The sequence below is a fragment of the Brachypodium distachyon genome, chromosome 5, assembly GCF_000005505.3.
Source record: "Brachypodium distachyon strain Bd21 chromosome 5, Brachypodium_distachyon_v3.0, whole genome shotgun sequence".
Taxonomy (NCBI): Eukaryota; Viridiplantae; Streptophyta; class Magnoliopsida; order Poales; family Poaceae; genus Brachypodium; species Brachypodium distachyon.
In genome coordinates, this window is record NC_016135.3 from 13,280,425 (window position 1) to 13,301,599 (window position 21,175).

At 46.0% G+C, this 21,175-nt stretch overlaps 3 protein-coding genes, 1 long non-coding RNA gene and 1 pseudogene across 4 annotated transcripts; 3 read left to right on the forward strand and 2 right to left on the reverse strand.

Annotated features, from left to right (window-relative positions):
- The first annotated feature begins 2,672 nt into the window (after positions 1–2,672).
- Positions 2,673–3,706, forward strand: LOC100833037 (RING-H2 finger protein ATL78). Its single transcript, XM_010241591.3, has one exon. The coding sequence runs from the start codon at positions 2,906–2,908 to the stop codon at positions 3,503–3,505; it is 600 nt and encodes a 199-aa protein (XP_010239893.1). The 5' UTR covers positions 2,673–2,905; the 3' UTR covers positions 3,506–3,706.
- A 3,353-nt stretch (positions 3,707–7,059) lies between these two features.
- LOC100846666 lies at positions 7,060–8,189 on the forward strand (annotated as a pseudogene).
- Positions 8,190–8,376: 187 nt separating this feature from the next.
- Positions 8,377–10,597, reverse strand: LOC104585332. The gene is made up of 3 exons (XR_733007.3): positions 10,064–10,597; positions 9,889–9,969; positions 8,377–8,822 (listed from the first exon to the last, which is right to left on the reverse strand). It is a non-coding gene; the product is annotated as an uncharacterized LOC104585332 (long non-coding RNA).
- Positions 10,598–11,725: 1,128 nt separating this feature from the next.
- Positions 11,726–14,522, forward strand: LOC100833353 (G-type lectin S-receptor-like serine/threonine-protein kinase At2g19130). Its single transcript, XM_014895833.2, has 2 exons — positions 11,726–11,954; positions 12,261–14,522. The coding sequence occupies exons 1-2, from the start codon at positions 11,795–11,797 to the stop codon at positions 14,222–14,224; spliced, it is 2,124 nt and encodes a 707-aa protein (XP_014751319.1). The 5' UTR covers positions 11,726–11,794; the 3' UTR covers positions 14,225–14,522.
- Positions 14,523–15,162: 640 nt separating this feature from the next.
- On the reverse strand, positions 15,163–16,712 carry LOC100833657 (BTB/POZ and MATH domain-containing protein 2). Its single transcript, XM_024456045.1, has one exon. The coding sequence runs from the start codon at positions 16,710–16,712 to the stop codon at positions 15,264–15,266; it is 1,449 nt and encodes a 482-aa protein (XP_024311813.1). The 3' UTR covers positions 15,163–15,263.
- Between the last annotated feature and the right edge of the window lie 4,463 nt (positions 16,713–21,175).

Below are 21,175 nucleotides of genomic sequence, written 5' to 3' on the forward strand. Positions count from 1 at the left end.
AGTTTATAGAATTAACATCTAGAATATCTAATTGAGTATACTATGAAAATATATATCATGATGGATTTAATAAAACTAATTTAGAACCATAGATGTTGGTAGATTTGGACACTAAGATTTGATCTCTGACATGGAAACTGACTCACTCCTATCTCTTCTCTTTCCCTCTACTGGACAAACTAACATATGGACTCTATTTATTATCTCTAACCTCAAGCTATCCTAATATACTATGGACTCCCTGGACCATTTAGTTGCATCATCTGCTGCTGGTTTCCCCAACCCAATCAGGAGTCCACAAAGAACACAGTATCATTAAATAAACTACCTTCATCGGTGTTTTTTGGCCTGTGATTGAATGATAAGCTAATTGCCGTGGTAGAAGTTTGCAGCCCGCATTAAAATAGTTGATTTTTCACAGTAACTGTGTTCTGAATTCACCATGTAAGTGATGAGATGCTGCCTCATAAAGTAGACACAATATGGAAGTGCCTCTCCAATACATGTATTACTCGTTTTTTGCTGTGTATGTCGATTTCATACTCATCCCAGCCCAGGTGATAAACTTGTGTGTCAGCTTTCACCACAAAGTGCTCTAAGCCTATTGTACTTTGTTCTCCTTTTGACTGTTAGTCACACCTGATTATTCAAGTAACATGCTTTAGTTGTTCTATGGTTGCTACGAATTAGATAAAGTCACTCAAACTTTGAGGGATTATGCATGCTGTGTCTAATCTAATGCAGTTGACTGACCCTATCCCTTATCTAGTATTTATCTGCTAACTTTATATGATGCAGAAGTGTGGGCAAGGGATAACTTCCTTAATGAATCTGTGACATGGGATTTCTTTCCCTTTTACCGTGAGTCATCTGGATGCACAATTCATCAATATTCATAGTTTTATTTTAATTTCCCATATCCTGAGTTCCACTTTCTTCTTTGTCTGCTGAACCTGGATGGATGCTATTCCTGAGGTAACCTATAGATTTGAGGCATTGTGCTCTTATAACTTTATTTGTTAAATAGACTAAGACTACAAAGCAGAAAGTGACTTAAGATAAGGTTAAGCTTGAATGATCACATGATTTTTACACGTAGATGTCTACAACATCATCACTGAATGAGCGTTTCAGTGCCATGGTTAGACCAATAAGTGTTTGCGACAAACGCTTATATATTTGAAACCAGAAGTTTGGAGCCATTGGCACATACTTTATTGACATTTTACAAGATGATCATAGGATAGCTTTGCTCTTTGCAGATATCATAATTAGAGATTAAAGACATCCGCCTTGTGGGTACTGGGTAGTAGTAACAGGGCTTTTGATTATCCTGGTGAGGTGATCCTGCAGACCATGCATGATGTCTTTGTGAATGTTGTTACCTGAACTTCATTCTTTTGTCAGATGATGTCTTCTTAAATCAGATGATGTCTTCTTATATCTTGGGCATTACATTTACACCTCATTTAGTATTTTTGGCTAAATGAAGCATTGGATCCTTAGCCATCCTACCGTCTCATCTAAAGCAACCAGATCTCTTTAGTTCACGTGTCATTATGTAATTTAATGGTTACCTAGCAATCTATATCCAGAAAACATCCTTCTTCAGCTCCGTTTGGCATTGCGGTGGATTATTATAATCCCGTTTTTTCCACCCGTTTTTCACTATTTTCATGTTCTTCTAACCAACTTTTTCCTACTTTTGTGTGGATTTCTACACAGCAGATTATAAAATAAGTTCAACGCAGCACAGTTCAGCAATACCAAACTGAGCCTTCATGTTTCATTGTTAATCTTTGCAACTGTGCATTCTGAATAATGTCTACTAGTATTACTGAAGAAGTTACTATAATACTACCCTGATTGACAAGATATTGGATGTAGCTGACTTGGATACCAGACTAGCCATTGAGCTTGTAACCGTCAGCACCGTGTGAAAGAAACATACAGCTTCATGGAGGAAGCAGCACTGCAGCACTCACGGTTTGTATAATGCTTCGTTACGCAACGTATTTAACTTGTTTTTGTGTGCCAGAGTTGCTTTGTTATCGACTAATCACTCATTTAACAGGTGCTTTACCCACTAGGATTGTCCAAGCAGCTTTTTGTGTGTGTCAAATCAGCCTCCAAATTGCTACATGGCCGATTCTGGTGCACTCATAGTGGGGGGCGGTTTCACAACAGGATAATAAACAACCACAGCAAATACATGGCTCTTGATTAGCTTTGTGCTGAAACATAAATGATTCTCTCTTTTCCTTATTTAGTATTTGGTGCATTCCTTGTAGAGCTACATAGTTAATTTAAGTTGCGACATATTTATAATTTATAACTAGTTACAATGATTTCTCCTTGGATTTTTCAATACCAAAATAGAAGCATTTTCACGATACGTCGGGTTAAATACATAAATCATAAAATCAAGACTATCCAAGATGCCCTGGAGCTGTTATGTAGAGGATGCAACTACACAAATAGGTCGCTATTTATACAATTCTAATCTCCTTGCTTACATATGTACTTAATAGCATTATTAGGCAGACAAGAGATGGTGCTCTGTCTGGCCCCTCTGATTCCCAGAAAACGCACTGCGAGCAGCCCACTTGCCACAAGCAAAGAAACTTCCAATTGTGCACCTTCTGACAATTGCTAGAAAGCATTTGTCTCTATTGGCTGGTAAGGACTAAAAGAATAGTCTATCATATCCGTACCAAATAAAATAATTCACACCATGTTGTTGCAGTCTTAAAGGAGTCTATAAATACTTCAGCTTAACCCCAGCCTATTATTCTACCTGAGGCAAATCAAATCACGTAGCAACACACTTACTAAACCAGATTGATCCACATATTTGCAGTTGCAGGATTCTGAAGAAAGATCCAGCCAGGCAGGGAGGGTAAACATGTATGCAAGAAGGACACTGCTGCATGCATTCTCTGGGCAACCCTCTGGTCCGAGCCAGCCAGTGGCTGCAACCTCGGCGACTGATGATGGCGCTCCGGGAAGCAACTTCGATGCGAACGTCGTCATGATCCTAGCTGTTCTTCTCTGTGCATTGATTTGCGTACTCGGGCTCAACTCGATAGTCCGGTGTGCACTGCGGTGCTCGAGCCGGGTGGTCGTGGACTCTGAGCCAAATCTAGTAGCACGGCTTGCTAAGGGTGGACTGAGGAGGAAGGCCCTCCGAGCCATGCCAATCCTGGTATACTCGGCTAGGTTGAGGCTCAGTACTGCCAGCCCGTTGTGCGCGATTTGCCTCTCGGATTTTGAGCCCGGGGAGCATGTAAGGGTCCTCCCCAAGTGCAACCATGGTTTCCATGTCAGATGCATTGATAGGTGGCTCTTGGCGCGGTCGTCGTGCCCTACATGCCGCCAATCCTTGTTTGAGGCGCCACAGAAGACTGGTGGCTGCTACGAGGTGAGCCGGACCGAGCCAGTGCAGCTCCAATCTGTACTGGTGCCACTCAGACCTGAAGGTTTGGTCACTGCATATGACTTCTAGAATCTTCTTTAGTACAGTAGCTTCCAGTTGTTGCAGGAAGAGCGGGGATATAAGAAGAATATGAAATTGTGTTCAGTAGATGTTACTGCCAAACTGGCTTCTAGAATCCTGTTACTCCTGTACATTGTGAAGTCTCTAGTAAAAGAAATTGTACATTTCATCGCGGTTTACTTCATGTGTTATACAATTATTGCTGGAGAATGTGTTATAGAAAGTTAAAAATACTAGGTGTCATGGGTTTTTGGGAATCACATTTAAGTGCCATTTTGGAAACGAGAGAGAGAAAATTGAGGGAAAGGAGAAGACTAAGACTGGTGGTCTAATCATATGGCAGGTTCTGCACCACCATTATGCTGAATGTTGATTGGAGATCAAACTTTCGAGTAGTGGTTGCTAAGGTTCAAGTCTCGGTGGGAGCAACATATTCTCTAGCCATTACCAAGAGATCAGGTCTTGTAATCTGCCTTAGAGATCATAATTTTGCCCCCCATAATTGGCTGGGCCCAGTGCCCACACCCAACTATAGCATGGCCACTTTGGGTGTTTGAGTGATTTGCTGCTGCCTGTGAGCCTGTCTACATAAGTTCAGGAGACATGAGGTACCTGGCCAATGCTAAAGGTCAGGTCATGTGTCGAAATGCTATTGCATAACTGTTTTCTCTTACATTCCTCTGAGGCTCATGGAGTCATGATGCCTTGAAGTGAAAATCGGCTAACTTAGCCGTGGCTCTCGTAGTCTCGTGAGACTTGGCAAGAAAATAAGCAAGAACATTGGATTGTGCTCACTGAAAACGAAAATTCCATGAACGCCCACCGGATGGAAAGCTGAGACTTTTAGATCTTACGTGGTCCCGTTTAGACCAGACACTTCAGTGCCACAATGATTATGGGAACGTTTTAACTTTTAACAGTGTTTATGAAGAATGTGTTAATAGTTTCTACCCCATTCTCCTCTTTCTGAGGAAAATTCCACTAACTTTCTAAGGTCCCACTCACAAGATTTGCCAACTAAACATGATTTTGTCACTGCTGCTGGCCCAAATGTTGAAACCGAGTTCTGCGCCTGAGTTTTGACAACCAGGTACAGTACACCCTTTCATTTCTCTGACGAACTGTTTGTCATACCTGTTGATTTTTTACAAAAGCCAAGGCATTTATGTAGGTATGAAAACACAAAATCGCCCTAGGTTTGTATTTTTCTTAAACTTTTAAAAAACTCAGAACAAATTTATAGTTGCACGCATTCGGGGTTAGACATGCATGGCCCCTGTTCTTATCAGTCAGATCATTATTCCTGACCGCTCTTATATCTATCTTGCGCATGGTATGTTTTGATACATTATGCTGATCGCTATCTGCCTATCTTGCGAAATCGAACAAATCACTAAACTTTTCTAAACAGGTTCTTCCTCCACCTGAAAGATATCGTATTTTCTAGACCACGGCTCGCGCACCTATGACTGGCACGGTTGAGCAGCACATATCGAGATAACCTAGTCTACAAGTGGCAAGCTTAAAGCGAATCTGGCCAGTGAAGACAAATCATGTAAAGCTTAAGGCTCTGTTTGGACACAAAGTTATTTTAACAACTGCGGTATTCTAAAACTGCAGTATTATTTATCTAGGGCAAAGAATACTCCAGTTTCCAAAAAACCTAGATTTTCTGAGTTTTGACGAAACCACGAGTGCGTTTGGCAAGTGCTCTGTTTTACCATGTACAGTATTCCTTTAGTTCCGCAGCGTGCGTGGACTTGTTTGCAGCAGGCAGCGACCTGCAGCGGACGACGGCGCGGCGGTCAGCAGCGGGGGCGGAGCGGCAGCCTGGACCGGCGCACACGGGGCGAACAACGGCGGCGGCGGCGGCGGGCTGGCGACCCGCTGCGGGCACGTCCTGCAGCGGTGGCGGCGCGACAGCGGCACGGCGACCCACCGCGGGAGGCCTGGAGCGGCAGCGGCGCCCGCCGCGGTGGCCCTGTAGCGGCGGTGGCCCGACAGCGTAGCGGCCGATAGCGAGGGCGATGCAGTGCCCTAGAGCGGCAACGGCGGCCGCGCATCGACCGGCAGCAGCAGAGGCACGATGACAACTCGATTCCATGTCATGCTCGGCGCCGGCGGCAAAGGATTCAATCATTTGAGGTGTCCCCAATTTCTTCACCTAAATTCCTCGCGGCTGCAGCCTCCCGAATCAAGCTCCAATGGTGTCGTCTTCTGCCTCCCTACGCTCCAATCTCTTGTGCCCCTCTCTCCAGCTCCTCCCTCCGTTGTTCCCTGCCGATGGAGCCTGCATCGCCCGCCGCCGCCCACAGCACGCCAAAGCTGCTCCAATTTCTAATCTATGGTGGCGGCCGCGACATCGACGTCTATCGTGACGGTGGCTGTTGGGTCTGCGTATGCGTCGTGCTGGGAGGCATGCGGCATGATGGGCGTGCGTCCTGCCGGCCGGCGGTGGCGCCGGCGAGGGGACATGAGGCTGTTGCTTGAGGGAATTGCAAGCGAGAGTAGCTAAAGACCACGCAGCGACGCAGTGCTTCGTTTTTCCTCCGTGCTCTCTGAAAAATAAAAATAAAGACGTCCGGTGCTCTTTATTTTATACTGCGAAAATACCATAGATTTAGCGATACTACGGTATTAAAACTACATTTTTTGTTGTAGCCGAACACCTCAAAGTATTTGAAACCAAAGTAATTTTAGAAACTGTAGTATTCACACAATACTCAAAAAATACAGAGCTACCAAACACAACCTAAGACGATTCCCATGCGATAGATAAGATTAGCTTTGAGGATCATGTCAAGCGGCGAGTTTAGAGCTCAGTGGGCAGGGCTCATACGGGTGCCTTTCAAATCCCTCGATTTGACGCTGGCGTAGGTGAAAACGGGTGGATTCGTGCGTGCATGGCTCTTCGGGTAGAGCCGGGCCGGGTCTTGTGTTCGTGGGGAGACGACACGGCGCCGGCGGGAACAGCTAGCCTACTGGCTTCTACTAGGTCTTTAAAACTTCTTTTCTTCGCTCCTACGGCGATGAACTCTGTAGAAGTTGGAAGCGCATCCATCCAGGAACCCAATCATGTCTTCCGTGCTGCATTTTTCTCATGGAAGGCAGCGAAGACACATCTTGGTAGTTAAAGCAAGCCCGACGGGTCAATTCATACAAGAAAGATAAGCTGATCATATATCAGCACTTCGGCAGGTAAGTGGAAGGTTTGTACGTTATCATGGCAGGGCATCCACACGATTGATTTGATTTGACACTCGCCATCCGTTGATCTCGTTGTAAAAGTAGTCTGCTTTCGACTTTTTTTTTTATAGAAACAGTCTGTTCTCGACTGAACACTCAGTTTTTCCTTTTGAGCCTAGACTGAACACTCGGGTTTTCTTTTTAGCGTTAGAGGGCGTCTGGCCTCGGACACACCATAATGGGCCAATGGCCATAGGCAGACGTGACCACGCCCGCGACCCTTGGGCTGTTGGGCCTCTCTCGCGGGAAAAGATAATACATAAACTGAGATAGAATCACACCAGCGCTTGTCTCGCGGATCGGCACTAGAACTGGCGTCATCTCCCCCGTCGATATCATCCAACGCTCCATGCTCAACCAAATCCGGAAAACCCCGCCCGAGCTCACCGCCCGAAATTTTTCTCGATCCCGCCTTCCCAGCCACCACAAATAACTCCCCTCCCCCAGATCCAAATCTCAAACCGCAGCAACTCCACAGAGCCATTCCCCTTCCAGTTTCGAATCCACCAAATTCCTCTCGATCCTCTCCAGCGATCCCCAATGGCCCGCACGAAGCAGACGGCGCGCAAGTCCACCGGCGGGAAGGCGCCCGGAAGCAGCTGGCGACGAAGGCGGCGCGCAAGTCGGCCCCGGCCACCGGCGGCGTGAAGAAGCCGCACAGGTTCCGCCCCGGCACCGTGGCGCTGCGGGAGATCCGCAAGTACCAGAAGAGCACGGAGCTGCTGATCCGGAAGCTGCCGTTCCAGCGGCTGGTGCGGGAGATCGCGCAGGACTTCAAGACGGACCTCCGGTTCCAGTCCTCCGCCGTGTCCGCGCTCCAGGAGGCCGCCGAGGCGTACCTCGTCGGGCTCTTCGAGGACACCAACCTCTGCGCCATCCACGCCAAGAGGGTCACCATCATGCCCAAGGACATCCAGCTCGCGCGCCGCATCAGGGGCGAGAGGGCCTGATGATTGAGCCTTTCTCCTCCGTGTGTTCTTCGTTGTTAATGTTTCGGTCTCTCGTTGTTTAGGAAATGGTAGAGCCTAGATCCGTTTTCCTCTGTGACTTCACCCCAAACCCAGCGAGCATTTCGGGCGAATTGGCAGGTGCTTGCCCTTGTATCGATGGCTCCGTCTATTCGGCTACTGCCCAGGCAGCTCAGCACAGCGGCGGCACCCTTGTTTGTCCCGGCACAGGACGGTGAGGTTTTTAGGCTAATACGGAGTAGTTTTTTTTTTGGAGATTTCTGTCAGAGATGCGCCAGTATAATCTCAAGCCTCGACAGGGTTCTCATTTTAGAGTACTCTTATCTGGTATAGAGCAGTTCTAGAATGTTCTAGACGGATTTGCGTGCTTTGCCGCGCCGCTGAGCATGATAAGTTTTGTAGTACGGCAATCAATCTATTCACTTTGACTAGTATTGAGGAAGAAAGCTACTTCCTCCGATTCATATTAGTTGTTGAAATATTACATGTAGGAGGAAGTAATTTTGGATCAAACTAAGGTAAAGTACATAATGGTTCAAACAGATACTAAGCAAATAGGGGTGGGCATGATTCGAACACAATGGTTCAGCACTTGAAATTGGCAATCCAAAATACCATATAGTTATAAATTGTTAATCCATTTGCTGATCCATAAAGAACCGGATGTTCCAATGGTTGTGAATGTTCGAACCATTTCAGCATTATTGCACATATGACATAGATAGCACGTACAACATCAAGCACAACAAGATAAAAATAATAGTTCACAAATCTCTACTTTTCTAGCATGAAAATGACAGTTCTCCACACAACAAAACGCAGCAGCAACAGTGTTCAGAGATCCACCTTCAATTGGGCAGGAAAATTACATGTACAAAAAGGTCACAACTATGCTTTCAACTGGATTACAAACCCTTTTCTAGCAATTTTACATAAGAAGGTTTTGCTCTTCCACACGGGTACATGTTTCCATAGATGGCACTTCAGTGTTTAGTCTCATTGTGATCAGTTTCACAATAAATTGCACCCTAGTGTTCAGGGCCATTGTGATCTTCGGATGCAGCCCGCGGGAAAATGGTATCATGCTCTCATTGTCTCAAAGTCCCACCAACCTGTAAAAGAAGATACAAGTAACAATGTTCATCACCCAATTTATGAAGAACATTGTTCAGAACAAAGAAAAAAAAAGCCGCTATAGTGCTATAATGTTCACTGCCCAGTTTATAATTGGATCAGATTCCAGCATGTAAAAAAAAGTGATCCCCATTCCACATATTTCTTGCATAGAACAAAATCAGTACAAAACTTACATAAAATGTATGTAACCACTAACTCAAAAGGCAATTCCATCAATTCACACAGCTTTTACTCTTTATCCTTTTCCTGTCTTTTGCCAAATATACAGCTAGAAATGCTAACTACTACCAGGTAAAAGCTAAATTTGGATCAGACTGTAGACTCCCGTTTCAGCGGAAAAAAAGATTGTAAACTTAATTAGACAGTGGATCACTTGAAACAAAATATACGCATGAGTAATGCTGAGGCATGCTCTACTATACTGGGAAATCCAACTGTGGAGGCAAAAACACAACTCTTTTTTTACAGACCATGGCTGAACCGTCATGTAGTTGACAAAGCTGCATGCTCTACTTACTATATGTAAACATCAGTTCAAATTGAGTGTGGCAAATATCCAGGGAAACAGGTGCATAGTACAGGCCATTCCAATGCACATAATTGGGACAAGCTTGACATATATTAATAAAGTTGCTTCTCAAAATCTGTAAAAAGGGGCACCGACCAGGCAAAAATCTGTAAAAAGGGGAACCAACCGTGCAACCATTACAATTATGATGTGTGTTCGTAGATTTAGCAAGAGCTTCTAAAAAATCTGTAAAAATCCCTAAAGTCGCCTACTGCAGTTTTGAGATATGCTCTTGGCTCGAGGATCAAATAAGTTTTTCCTTATCACATAGAGCATAATCTAGCTTCCTCTTTTGTACAAGATTAATCACCTCGACCCAATGCCTATTTCCTAGTCTGGATATCAAACATGAGCCAATTTATCTCGTCGAAGGATAATGAGTCAATAGGACAAAACTGAATTACAAAAACATAAATATGCAGCTCTTCTGGATGCATGAGTATCCCAAAAAAATTATGTGATGATCAAATTACCAAATTGTGCCTTCACTAAGTCCATGTAATCTCATTTCTTCATCCTACAGTCTGGGCTCCCAGGCTTCCAGCGATAGTTCTCTGTGCAAATAAAACTAAGAAAGCAATCAGAATATGCATCATTAAACTGAGCTTAATTGCAAATGCAAGAGCATGACCTCACACAAGAAAATACCTCGCTGCAGTGGTCCTTGGCCACGACGCGGTCGAATGGCTCGCCGCTGGTGCACGAAGAGAGAGTCCTCATACGAATGCGGACGACGTTGGGGTGCTCGGATTGGTGGTGCACGATCTGGATCTTGCGCCAGACGTCCTTGTACTCCCCGCGGCAACATAGGGGCATACGGTTATGCTGCTGCTCAGATCAAGAACCGACCGAACGGTGCCGCGGAGGAAAGGCCGCGCCGGAAGGTAGACTGAGAGAGGGAGGCGGCGCACGAAGGGGAGGGAGGCGGCCGCGCCGAGAGGGCGGCGCTGGATGGACAGGGAGGCGTCCGCGCCACTCCATGGGAGAGTGAAGGGGGCTGCTGGACGGAGAGGGAGGCGTCCGCACCAAGGGGAAGGAGGCGACCCGCCGAGGGGGCGGCGCTGGATGGAGATTGAGGCGTCCGTCTAGTGTCGCTGCATGTCTTCTAGCGAAAGCCTCCCTTCCGTCTTCTCCCAGACTCCCAGCGGCGGCAGATCGGAGAAAGAAACAGCAAACGTCAGCGATCAGGAGAAGCGAACGGTTCAGATAGGAGCGCGTGGACACAAAAATAAGGCCTCAAATCTTTCGCCTTCAGAGAGGAGAAATATGTTTTATGTAATTGTGGACACCTGTGCAGAGCTGAATCTAGGCGTGTTGGACGAGAACTCAGCCCACCTGCTGTACTTCACAAGTTTCTGTGCAGTGCAGGGCACAGTGACCCAAGTAACCAGGTGTGCATGAAAGATGCTACTTTCTCTCTCTCTGATCCATATTATCTGTCTCAAATTTGTTCAAATATGATTGTATCTATGTTGTTTTTTTGACGAAACGGCAGTAGCGCTGCATTTCATTGATTAAGATATAACAAAAGAGTTATTTACAACTCCAAGAAGGAGAACAAAAACAGAATGTATCTATGTTTAAAAAGCGTTTAGATACATGTAATATTTCGACAAGTAATTCCGGCCAGAGGAGATTAGTTTGTGTTTTCTGAAACGTTCTTGCTAAGTTGGGTTGAGATCAATGCTCAAAGCACGGCAGGGGTTACCACCTTTCATTAAGAACATGAAGTTGAGTAAAAATACATGCTGTCAGCCTAGACTGGTCAATGCATCTCAGTGACAAGTTATTTGCATCCAGAAATCTAAAGCTCCATGGATATGATGGAATTCTGTGAAGTTGAAGCAAAATGGTATAGCACCAGACTACCAGTGATCTTGATTAGTTAACCTAAAGCCGAAGGTAACTTGATGGTGACTGCGAAATTGCAGTACTTATTACTGTTTTTTTTACCGAATACTTATTACTGTTTTGGCTATTGGTCATCTGCAAAAATCATCCTACGTCAATCTCTAGAGCAAAAATCACATAGTCCTAAGAAAAAACCGTTTGTTAGTTAGCTGTTTATTCAGGTGTCCCAATTTGCTTGACGCTGATAGAGCCTGGACATTTATGGTTGTTTCCTGGCAGGTGATCCTTGAAGAAAGTGAAGATTTTGCGTCACTGTCAGGAAAAGAAAAGTTATGTTTCGCTCAACACTTTTGTGGTTAGCAATTCAGTTGTGCCCCAACGGCAAGGGAAGCGGTCACGATCTCTCCAGTCTCTACCATGTCTAATCTCCTACTGTTGTACTATGTTTCCTTTCCATATAATGTTAATGCAGCCGATTGTATTCTTATAACCAGTGCCACATTGTTTCCTCATCTGTTGTACTTCAACATGCTTCTTCTCCTAATACTTCTCGGACATCTGTTCACCCTACACATTCCTACATGCTCTGCTGCCATCGACTCCATTTCACCTGGGCAAGGATTTGTTTGCGGGGACAAGCTTGTCTCCCAGGATGCCAAGTTCGCTCTTGGCTTCTTCCAAACAGGCAGTAAGTCCCACAACACCTTCAACTGGTACCTAGGCATTTGGTTCAATAAAGTCCCCAAGATAACTCCAGTATGGGTCGCAAACGGTGATAATCCCATCACAGAACCTGCGTCAGTTAGGTTCACAGTTTTCGAAGATGGCAATCTTGTCATCTTAGATCAGGCCAACAATTCCATGATCTGGTCGAGCCAAGTTAGTCCGAAAACCAACACCACCATTGCTGTACTCATGAACAATGGGAACCTTGTACTACGAAATAATTCAAGCTCATCCAACATCTTATGGCAAAGTTTTGACCACCCAACAGATACTTTCCTCCCAGGTGCAAAGATTGGCCGAGACAAGACCACCGGTTTGACTCGTCGTCTTGTTTCCAGAAAAAACTCAATTGACCCAGCTCATGGTCTATACTATTATGAGTTAGAACCTAACCGGCTGATCCTTGCTGTTTTGGGCTCATCCGTAGTATACTGGTCTAGTGGGGAATGGAATGGACAATATTTTAGCTCGATACCAGAGATGTTGAGCCGCAGCTTGATAGACTTCGAATTTGTCAACAATAAACACGAAGAGTACTTCACATACACCTTACTGAATGACACGATGATCATGCATCATCTCCTTGATGTCTCTGGTCAAATGAAGACTTTAATCTGGAATGAGGCCTCACAGGATTGGATAGGTTCCTACGCCAACCCCAAAGCTCAGTGTGATGTCTATGCTCTGTGTGGACCATTCACTGTGTGCAATGACAACCCAGCTCTATATTGCAGCTGTATGAAGGGTTTCTCCATAAGATCACAAGAGGACTGGGAGCTAAACGATAGAAGCGGTGGATGTGTGAGAAATATTCCTTTGAATTGTGGCAGTAACAGGAGTACTGCAGGAATGACTGATGAATTCTACTCCATGTCCACTGTTCAATTGCCTCAGAATGCCCACAACATAGGTCCTACTACTAGTGCTGGAGAATGTGCAGAAGTTTGCCTAAGAAATTGCTCTTGCACTGCATATTCTTACACTGATAGCAGATGCTCCATTTGGCAAGAGGAACTCCTCAACGTAAAACACCAGCATGCTGAAAATACTGATACAAATGGTGGAGTTCTTTATCTTCGCCTAGCTGCAAAAGAGATGCAAACTCAGAAACATGACAGAAGAGTGATCATTGGGGTTGCAACAGCTGCCATTGTTACTGCATTGAGTTTGCTGGCACTCATATTGCTACTATTTTGGTTACTGTTGGTTTGGAGAAACAATAAGTGGTGGTATGGTGGGACATTTAAAAACCTTCAAGATTCTGGTGGAATTATTGCATTTAGATACATCGATTTGCAGCGTGCAACAAGAAACTTCTCAGAGAAGCTAGGTGCTGGCGGCTTTGGTTCCGTGTTCAAGGGATATCTAAGTGACTCAGCTACAATAGCAGTGAAAAGGCTTGATGGTGCTTGTCAAGGAGAAAAACAATTCAGGGCTGAGGTGAGTTCCATTGGAATTATACAACATATCAACTTAGTTAGACTGGTCGGTTTTTGTTGTGAGGGTGAACGGAGGTTGCTTGCGTATGAGCACATGCCAAACCGTTCTCTTGATATCCACCTATTTCAGAGCAACAACACGGTTTTAAACTGGAGTACCAGGTATAAAATAGCTCTGGGAGTTGCTAGAGGACTGGCCTACTTGCATGAGAGTTGCCAAGACTTGATCATACACTGTGATATCAAGCCACAAAACATACTTCTCGATGCATCATTTGTTGCTAAAATTGCTGACTTCGGCATGGCCAAGTTGATGGGGAGGGATTCTAGCCGGGTTCTAACTACAGCAAGAGGAACTGCAGGATACCTTGCGCCCGAATGGATAAGCGGGGTTGCTATCACATCAAAAGTGGATGTTTACAGCTACGGGATGGTGCTAATGGAAATCATTTCAGGAAGAAGTAACTCACTTGAACAGTTCACTGCAGGAGGTGATCATGCTGTTTTCTTCCCTGTGCATGCCGCACATACACTTCTCCAGGGAGATGTGGAAAACTTGGTGGATGGAAAATTATCCGGTGATGTAAATCTAGAGCAGGCTGAACGGCTATGCAAGGTTGCTTGCTGGTGCATTCAGGATGATGATCTTGATCGGCCGACGATGGGCGAAGTTGTTCGTGTCCTAGAGGGTGTGTTCGATCTTGAAATTCCCCCGATGCCAAGGCTACTTCAGGCCATTACAAGGAGGGCACACCCGGCATCAACCTATCTGCCCAACGAATTGGAACAGTGAAGATGTAGCGTGATGTATGTATTGTCAGCATCTACCTATAGGCTATAGGAAGACAATAAGAGAGACCGAGCTCAGTAAGAAGAGTGTCATCCTAGTTGTGTAATTTAAGCTCTACCTTGTACCAACACCAGGTGCGTAAATGGTTATGCATTTCTATGAGAACCTTGTGCTCTTTTGTTTTGTTTTCTGTTATGGCTGGTGCAACAAAGTGGTTTCGTCCATTCATTTTGAGCCGCTTGGATTGTTGTATTTTTAGTGGGAGGGCTGGTATTTAAATAAAGTTCAACTTTCCTTGTTCCATTGTCTGGCACGAGCCTGACGACGAGAGCTCACAGGCCATGGTCCTGGGCATAGATGCAAGGAATCTGTCTTCCTGGTTCCGTTGCTAAGCCAGTATATATAAGCCAAAGATCTCCAAGAAATCCAACTGCATAAACGGTTTGCTTCTCTTCAAGTCCCAGGGTCAGAGGAATACGGCGTTAAATTTCCATTGATTTCAGTTTCCACGACGACGTTGCGTCGTTGTTAGCCGTCATACCATCACGTGTTATTTTTTTCAATATCGTTGTCAAAACTTGATTCCTCACTAGTTGTGCGAAATCAACATGTATATGTGTCGTTCAATTGGGATCCTCCAGCATAAATATTTGGTTTTTGTTTGTGAGGGTGACAAGAGGCTGCTTGTCTTTGACACATGCCAAATATTTCCCTTGATGTTCATCTGTTCCGGAGAAATGCAGAGACAGGTGGGCGATATGGGCATTAGCTATTTTCAGTTTCAACCGAACGACCACCATGGCAGATTCATACTGGTTCGATCATCGCTTACTTCATACAGTTTCAACCGAACGACCACTCCGACTGGCCATCACCTCTGTTATTTAAATTGATTGAAACTCTGAAATAGCAGCATGGTTGCTTAGACAAAAGTAGCTAAAAGTTATCATAAAAATTAATCATCAACAAGGAGGAGCCATACTAGATGTAGATGAATTGTCAACCGGTTCGGTTTTATTGAATAGTAACAAGCTCTAAAGTATCAAATGACTTGGAGTCCATTTATGGCATCAAGTTTCGCAAGAAGCTCCTTGAGGACAGAGGGACTAACGCTCCACAGATGTTGAAAGTTATCACTTGTCATGACTAACTTAAGATTTTTGCCTGGAGTCGTCAGGAACTTGAAGCATTCATCCTTGAGCCCGCAGCAACCGTGTTGCTCAGCCAACGCTAACGTAGCGGCTGCTGTTTCTGTGTCAATGCTGTTGCATAATATGTCCTCGCAGATCAACTTTAGCCTTTTGAGGTCGTATCTATCCGCCGCAACAAGCAAATGCTGCGCCATCAATATTTCTTCACCTTTGTCAATGTCAGGCAGCGAGTCATTGTACACAAAGTAGAGAAAAGCTTGAAAGACCGAAGGTTCTAGGTCATCAATTCGTATAGAAGTTGCTGTATTTTCTTTCATCGGACCAAAGAGCTCTGCCATAAACACCGGCGACCGAGCGGCGAGCACGCATCTGTGAGCCGCAAACGTCTCGCGGCCGACCTCAAACGTGACGTCTGTCCCTTTGCCGGTCAGGAGGAGCTGCCCAAGATGCTGGTGAATGTCAGACAGTGGCACCACCACGGACTGCTTCGTGGTATCCTCGGTGCGGATGCCGCTGGTAATGGTGACATCACATCTGACCGTGAAACAATCACCTTTAAGATAGCTCGACTCCAACGTTTTCCTTTCAATGAATCTTGCACTGACCAACGGCTCCTGCCTTGTCGACAATGTAGTCACCGTGTGGGTTTCCGTGGTGTAGAGCGGCACCGGTTTGCCACCATGGTCGAGCAAGCTAAACTTAATCCTTGCGTTGATGTGACTAGCGTGGGTTTCCACAAAGAGTAGACCAATGGATACCCAATCGGCGCAGTCCGAGCGACATCCATCGGGGTAATACACAATGCGGCAGCAATGCCCTCCGACACGGAAAGTGTCGGATAAGATGCCGCCGAGGCCAAGGCCCTTTGTGTGGGAGTAACTCTTGATCTTCAGAACATGCGACCCCGACACGGTCTTGGCGACGATGGCCGACGCTGTGTGCTGCGCCGACGCGTCGCTGTCACAGCCGGCGAGCATGGTGGCGTTCGTGATCGTGGACGCGCCGTGCTGAGCCGGCGGCATCTCGTCGCCGGCATCGGCATCGGCATGGAAAGGCCCTGGCACTGAATCGACGACGATGGCCGACGTGTGGCCTTGGCCAATAGCAGGCCCGGACACGGCCTCGGTGATCGTGGTCGACGCTGCCTGCTGAGGCAGCATGTCGCCGCAATCGTGGACAGATCCGGGCTCCGAATCGGCGACGATGGCCGCCGATTCGTTCTGCGCCGCCTTATCGCCGTCGACTAGACCTGGCTCGGCCACGGCATCGGCGATGATGGCTGACGCTGACTGGCGGGCCGGCCTGCCGTCGCCACGGACAGATCCGGAATAGCTTGACATGTGAACGAGGAACGGGGACGAGAATTGCTGGCCCTGCGGCGGTTCGAAACGGCAAAGAGAGACGCGATTGATTCGAGATTTCGAGGGGTTACAGGTTACTGGTTCAACAAGTATTTATGTCGAGTACATAAGTTGGGTACGGCACTACTGTGTCTATGTTGAATCAAATTAAGTGGAGTCGGATGCGGTGTCGGGAGTCGAAATCCGTGGGTTTCCTTCTCCGTGAAGACTCTCCATCGCTCGTGAATATGTGTACGTATTTCGCGTGACCAGAATCAAGATAAGCAAGCTGCCTTAGAGGCCCCTGGCACCTTGCCGCTTCTCTCCCGCATCCTCCAGACTCTTCGTTTTCCTCCCGTCCGGCCTCCCTCTCCCCCTTCTCCGGCTGCTCCGGCGGTTGGAGAGGCCGGAGAGGGAGGCCCGGTCCCTTCTAGCTTGTGTATTACCTCCTTTTCTCTTCTTATTTTCCATCCAGATCTGAGGCTATTCTTTCTCTTCTTCTCCACTGCTGTTTTAGTCATGGTGGCCTGCACGGTGGTGTCTAGAGACGAAGAATGCTTCAGATCTGTATCACAGGTTGGGTTCTTGGCTGATTTCTCTCTAGATCTGAGCTTGGACTCCTCCTCTTCTCTGGTTCCTTGTCCCCGTGGTGGTGGACGGGGTGACGGTGGAGGAAGGCCTTTTGGTTTTGTTCTGAAGGCCTTGCGCCTTCTCTTTTCTTGGGTCGCCATGGTGGCGGACAGAAAAAAAAGGTCGTGAGTTATGTCGGCCCTCCCCGATCTGGTGATTCTCTTCTGTTTTCCTTCCTCTCGTCCCGTTGGGTACTGGAATCTTGGGGACTCGGTTCTGCCGTTGTCATTTCCGGCAAGCCGCCATGGTGGCGGATGCGGTGATGAATGTGTGGAGTTGCTTAATCCTCTTCGATTTGGTACCTGTGTCCAATCCTCCAGGGCCGATGTTCAAGATTTGGACCAGCTGCATCATCTACAACTAATGCATACCATTTTCTTCTGGCAACGAAGCTACTGGCCACACTTGGGTTGCGTCATTTGTGCTCGGGTTGCTCGCCAAGGGCAGATGGGAGAGCCCTCGTTGCTGAGCCTCAGATGTGACAAACTTGACATATTCAGATTGAGTTCGGTGAAACGTCTTCAAGATCTACAACTCAATCCTCTACCTCCTGTGCACAAGTCAGAAAGACTGACCGTTGAGCCACTGGCGGGGCATCAACTGGCTAGCACCACTTCGGAGGCCCTTAAAGGTTCGGTCAGCTGCTTTGTGTCGGATGTCTCCCCCGAACAAGCAGGTGGCTTCTGTCGAAATCTTCAGCAACTTTTAGCCGTAGTTTTAGCCTCTTATTTACATGGGTGTATGCTTCTGTATGTTGCAAGTTGTACTGGAGCTTTGTAATCTTCTTTACTTTTAATATTATATATCTCTTTAAAAAAAAATCAAGATAAGCAGAGTTTTCTTTTTCTCTGTCAGCTTCCTTCTCCGAGAAATACCGTCTTAGCACGGTAGCACCAGATTTAAGCAATTGATCTTATATCTCATATTAGCTTCACTTTGATCGTTTCTTCCGTCAGGCAATTGATCTTATATCTTATATTAGTTCGGGAAAAGGATCCTCTTGGAAAATAATGAATTCTTTATCTTGCTTGATAGCCTAACTCTTGTATCGCTTGTACGCTCGAGATTATCACAGCCAACAAAACACAGGAGTATGATATTACCTCTATGTAGAGGTCTAAATCTTTGTCTTATCACTACAATCTCTACGGCTAGGCAGAATTCTCGCGTTGTCAGCGCTCTCCCTCTTTTGTCGCCTGGGTCTCCTGCTCGATGGGCCGGCCTGTCAGTGAGATTGGTGTTAGACTAGTCATAGTGGGAGTAACAAAGGTGGTAACTAAAGTACGAACTAAGCAATTTTGGTGATGTGTCGTGTTATTAATGAGGAAAGAGAGGGTTGGGGTAACTAGATATGTTACCATCACATCACACTTCCCAAGATATAGCGAGTCTATAAAGCTAATACATGAGGCTTCTATGTTATCACAAATATGTTACTACCCACTATTGAAGTAGTAACATAGACTTAATAACATATGCATGTTACTAGCTTATGTTACTCCCCACTATGACAGGTACGTGGCTTCGCACATGCGTCGTTCAAGAGGTTACGTGTTGGCCCCGTGGACTTTCTTTCGGCCGCCTCTTCCTTTACCTGGTCTTGTGTTTCCTTTTTTTTCGGCGAGGGTCAGCCTCTCGCGATTCCTCGCTGCTCGTGGTTGCTGCGCCTAGCCGTCTCGGTGTGCGTTGCTGCTCTCGCTGGTCTCTTCCCCCGAACTGCTAGTGCGGGCTGCAGGTCCATTCTCCCTTGTTCTTCTTCTTGGTTTGCGCATTGCTTTCAATGGCGTGCTCTCTGCTGGTGTGGTGGTCGGGTCTGCTGTTCGCTGTGCCTTCGAAGGGCTCGGGGCTTGCTGTAACATCCCAAAATTTGCTCCATGTGCATTGCATTTCATAAGCATCATGCCACCCTTGCATTTAATCACATTTAAAACCCCAAACTTAACCCAGAAAACCCTTTTGCAAAAATGCCTTTATTTAAATTTGGGCTTTGTTATTTTTTACTTTTGAATAATTGCATTTTAACCCATGAGGGTTTTGGCATAAAAAGGGAGTTAATGCATATATAAAGCTATCCCATAATTTGGCTTTTAAATTTGTTTTGAAAAAACAAATTATTTTGATAGTTTAAAAGTCATTAAAGGCTAATTTATAGGCAAAAATATTTTTAAATATTTTATTTTGAGGGACTTCTTGTCCCAAAAGTTAGATCATATGAAAATATGATTTCACAAATTTTGTTGCAATTTATTTGGAGTGATTTGGAGCTTTGAATCAATTTTGGTGTTCAAAAACAGAAAAATAGAAAAAAAAGAAAAGGAAAAGAAAAAAAAAAGAAAACCGAGGACGGCCCGGCCAAATGGGCCGAACCGGCCTGTTAACCGGCCGCGCGCCGAGCCGCTGCCACTGACATGCGGGCCCCGCTTGTCAGCTCCTCCTTTTCCAACTGCCAAGTGAGATCCCCGGCCACGACGCCCGCGAGCACGCGCCGCGCCTCCACTCCGATTCCTTCGCGTCCACGACCCCAAATCCGAAACCGCGCGTCACATCGAAGTCCCCGTTTTCCTCTTCTTTTCCCCCCTCCTCTCTCGCCCGAACCGCCAATGAGTTGCCCGAATTTCGCCGTCACATCTTGCATCGCCGCCGACGATTCGAGCTTGTCGCCGGCGAATCAAAGGGTCCGAGCCATCGCCGCTTGCTCCCCCTTCTTCCCCTTCTCAATGCTCAGCTTTTGATGCGTCCCTTTCTCCTTGTTGTGCACCGTAGCGCGAGATCGACGACGAAGCCGAAGCACGCCGCTGCGCCGCCACTTCCCCGACGACCTAGACGTCGCCTCCGTCTTCCCCGCGAGGAACCAAGGGCACGGGGAGCATCGCCTCACCGAGCCGCGCATCCCCCTCTCTTCCCCGAGCTCAGGAGTCGCCGGACCGCCCGCGCCGCCGCCCGAGACCTCGCCGCTGCCTCGCCTCGCTGGAGAAGAAAGCCGCCGCCGCCAGTAAGCCCAAATCGCGTCCCGTCCGTCCGATCCCCATCCTACGGCTCCGTTTAGAACACTTAAGTGAACCGGTACCCTCCAATGAGGAGCTGCCATGTGTCCTTTCTTTTTAATAAAAACAAATCCCGGCCGGAATCAAATGGTAACTTTGCAGAAAAGCCCCTAGAACTTCAAAACATCATATCTTTCAAACCGTTTGTCCAAAAATTATGATCCGCACCTTTCTGGAATCCTCAGAACCTATAGAATCTTTTAGCATAGTTTAATTTAATTTGAACAACTTTAACAGAAACAAATTACAGAATGTTTAATTAGGGTTTAATTTTCAAATGATTTATTTCAAACTAGTTTGGAGCATATTAGCTTGTTGAAAAATATTTTGAGTATACTCTCTGTCCATTAGTACCAGAAGATAAATTATTCTGTAAACGTTATGGCCACATAAATTTAATCTTGCTCTATGCTTGACAAAAATCAAATAAGCCTTTAATTAAAGCCCAACCTTGTTTCATGCTTAGTAATTACCTCCTTATTATTGTATTAATCTGTCCAAATCTTTTGAGAAGCCTTTCAAAACAGAAAACTAAACAAGTTACATTTAGAAGCAACCTAGGTGTGCATCATCATGGCATATGCATCATAGCCTGTTTATGTATTGAATGGCATGTTTATTATGTGTGTACTTTCTTTTATTTTAGGTCGTGTGGATTGTGAACCTTGTTGTTGCGAAGAGTGCGAGAACTACCACAATCTTGGACAAGGCAAGTTCACTTTGATCATATCCTAAATATTTTACTATGCACTAGTTGTTTTATTAGATGCATTAGGAATATTACTCGTA

Excerpts from the sequence above, each read along its gene's own strand:
- LOC100833657 (XM_024456045.1), bottom strand. The coding sequence starts at position 16,712 with ATGTCAAGCTATTCCGGATCTGTCCGTGGCGACGGCAGGCCGGCCCGC.
- LOC100833353 (XM_014895833.2), top strand. The coding sequence starts at position 11,795 with ATGCTTCTTCTCCTAATACTTCTCGGACATCTGTTCACCCTACACATT. Across the intron at positions 11,955-12,260 it reads TGGCTTCTTCCAAACAGGCA|ATACTTTCCTCCCAGGTGCA; the intron begins GTAAGTCCCACA and ends ACCACCCAACAG.
- LOC100833037 (XM_010241591.3), top strand. The coding sequence starts at position 2,906 with ATGTATGCAAGAAGGACACTGCTGCATGCATTCTCTGGGCAACCCTCT.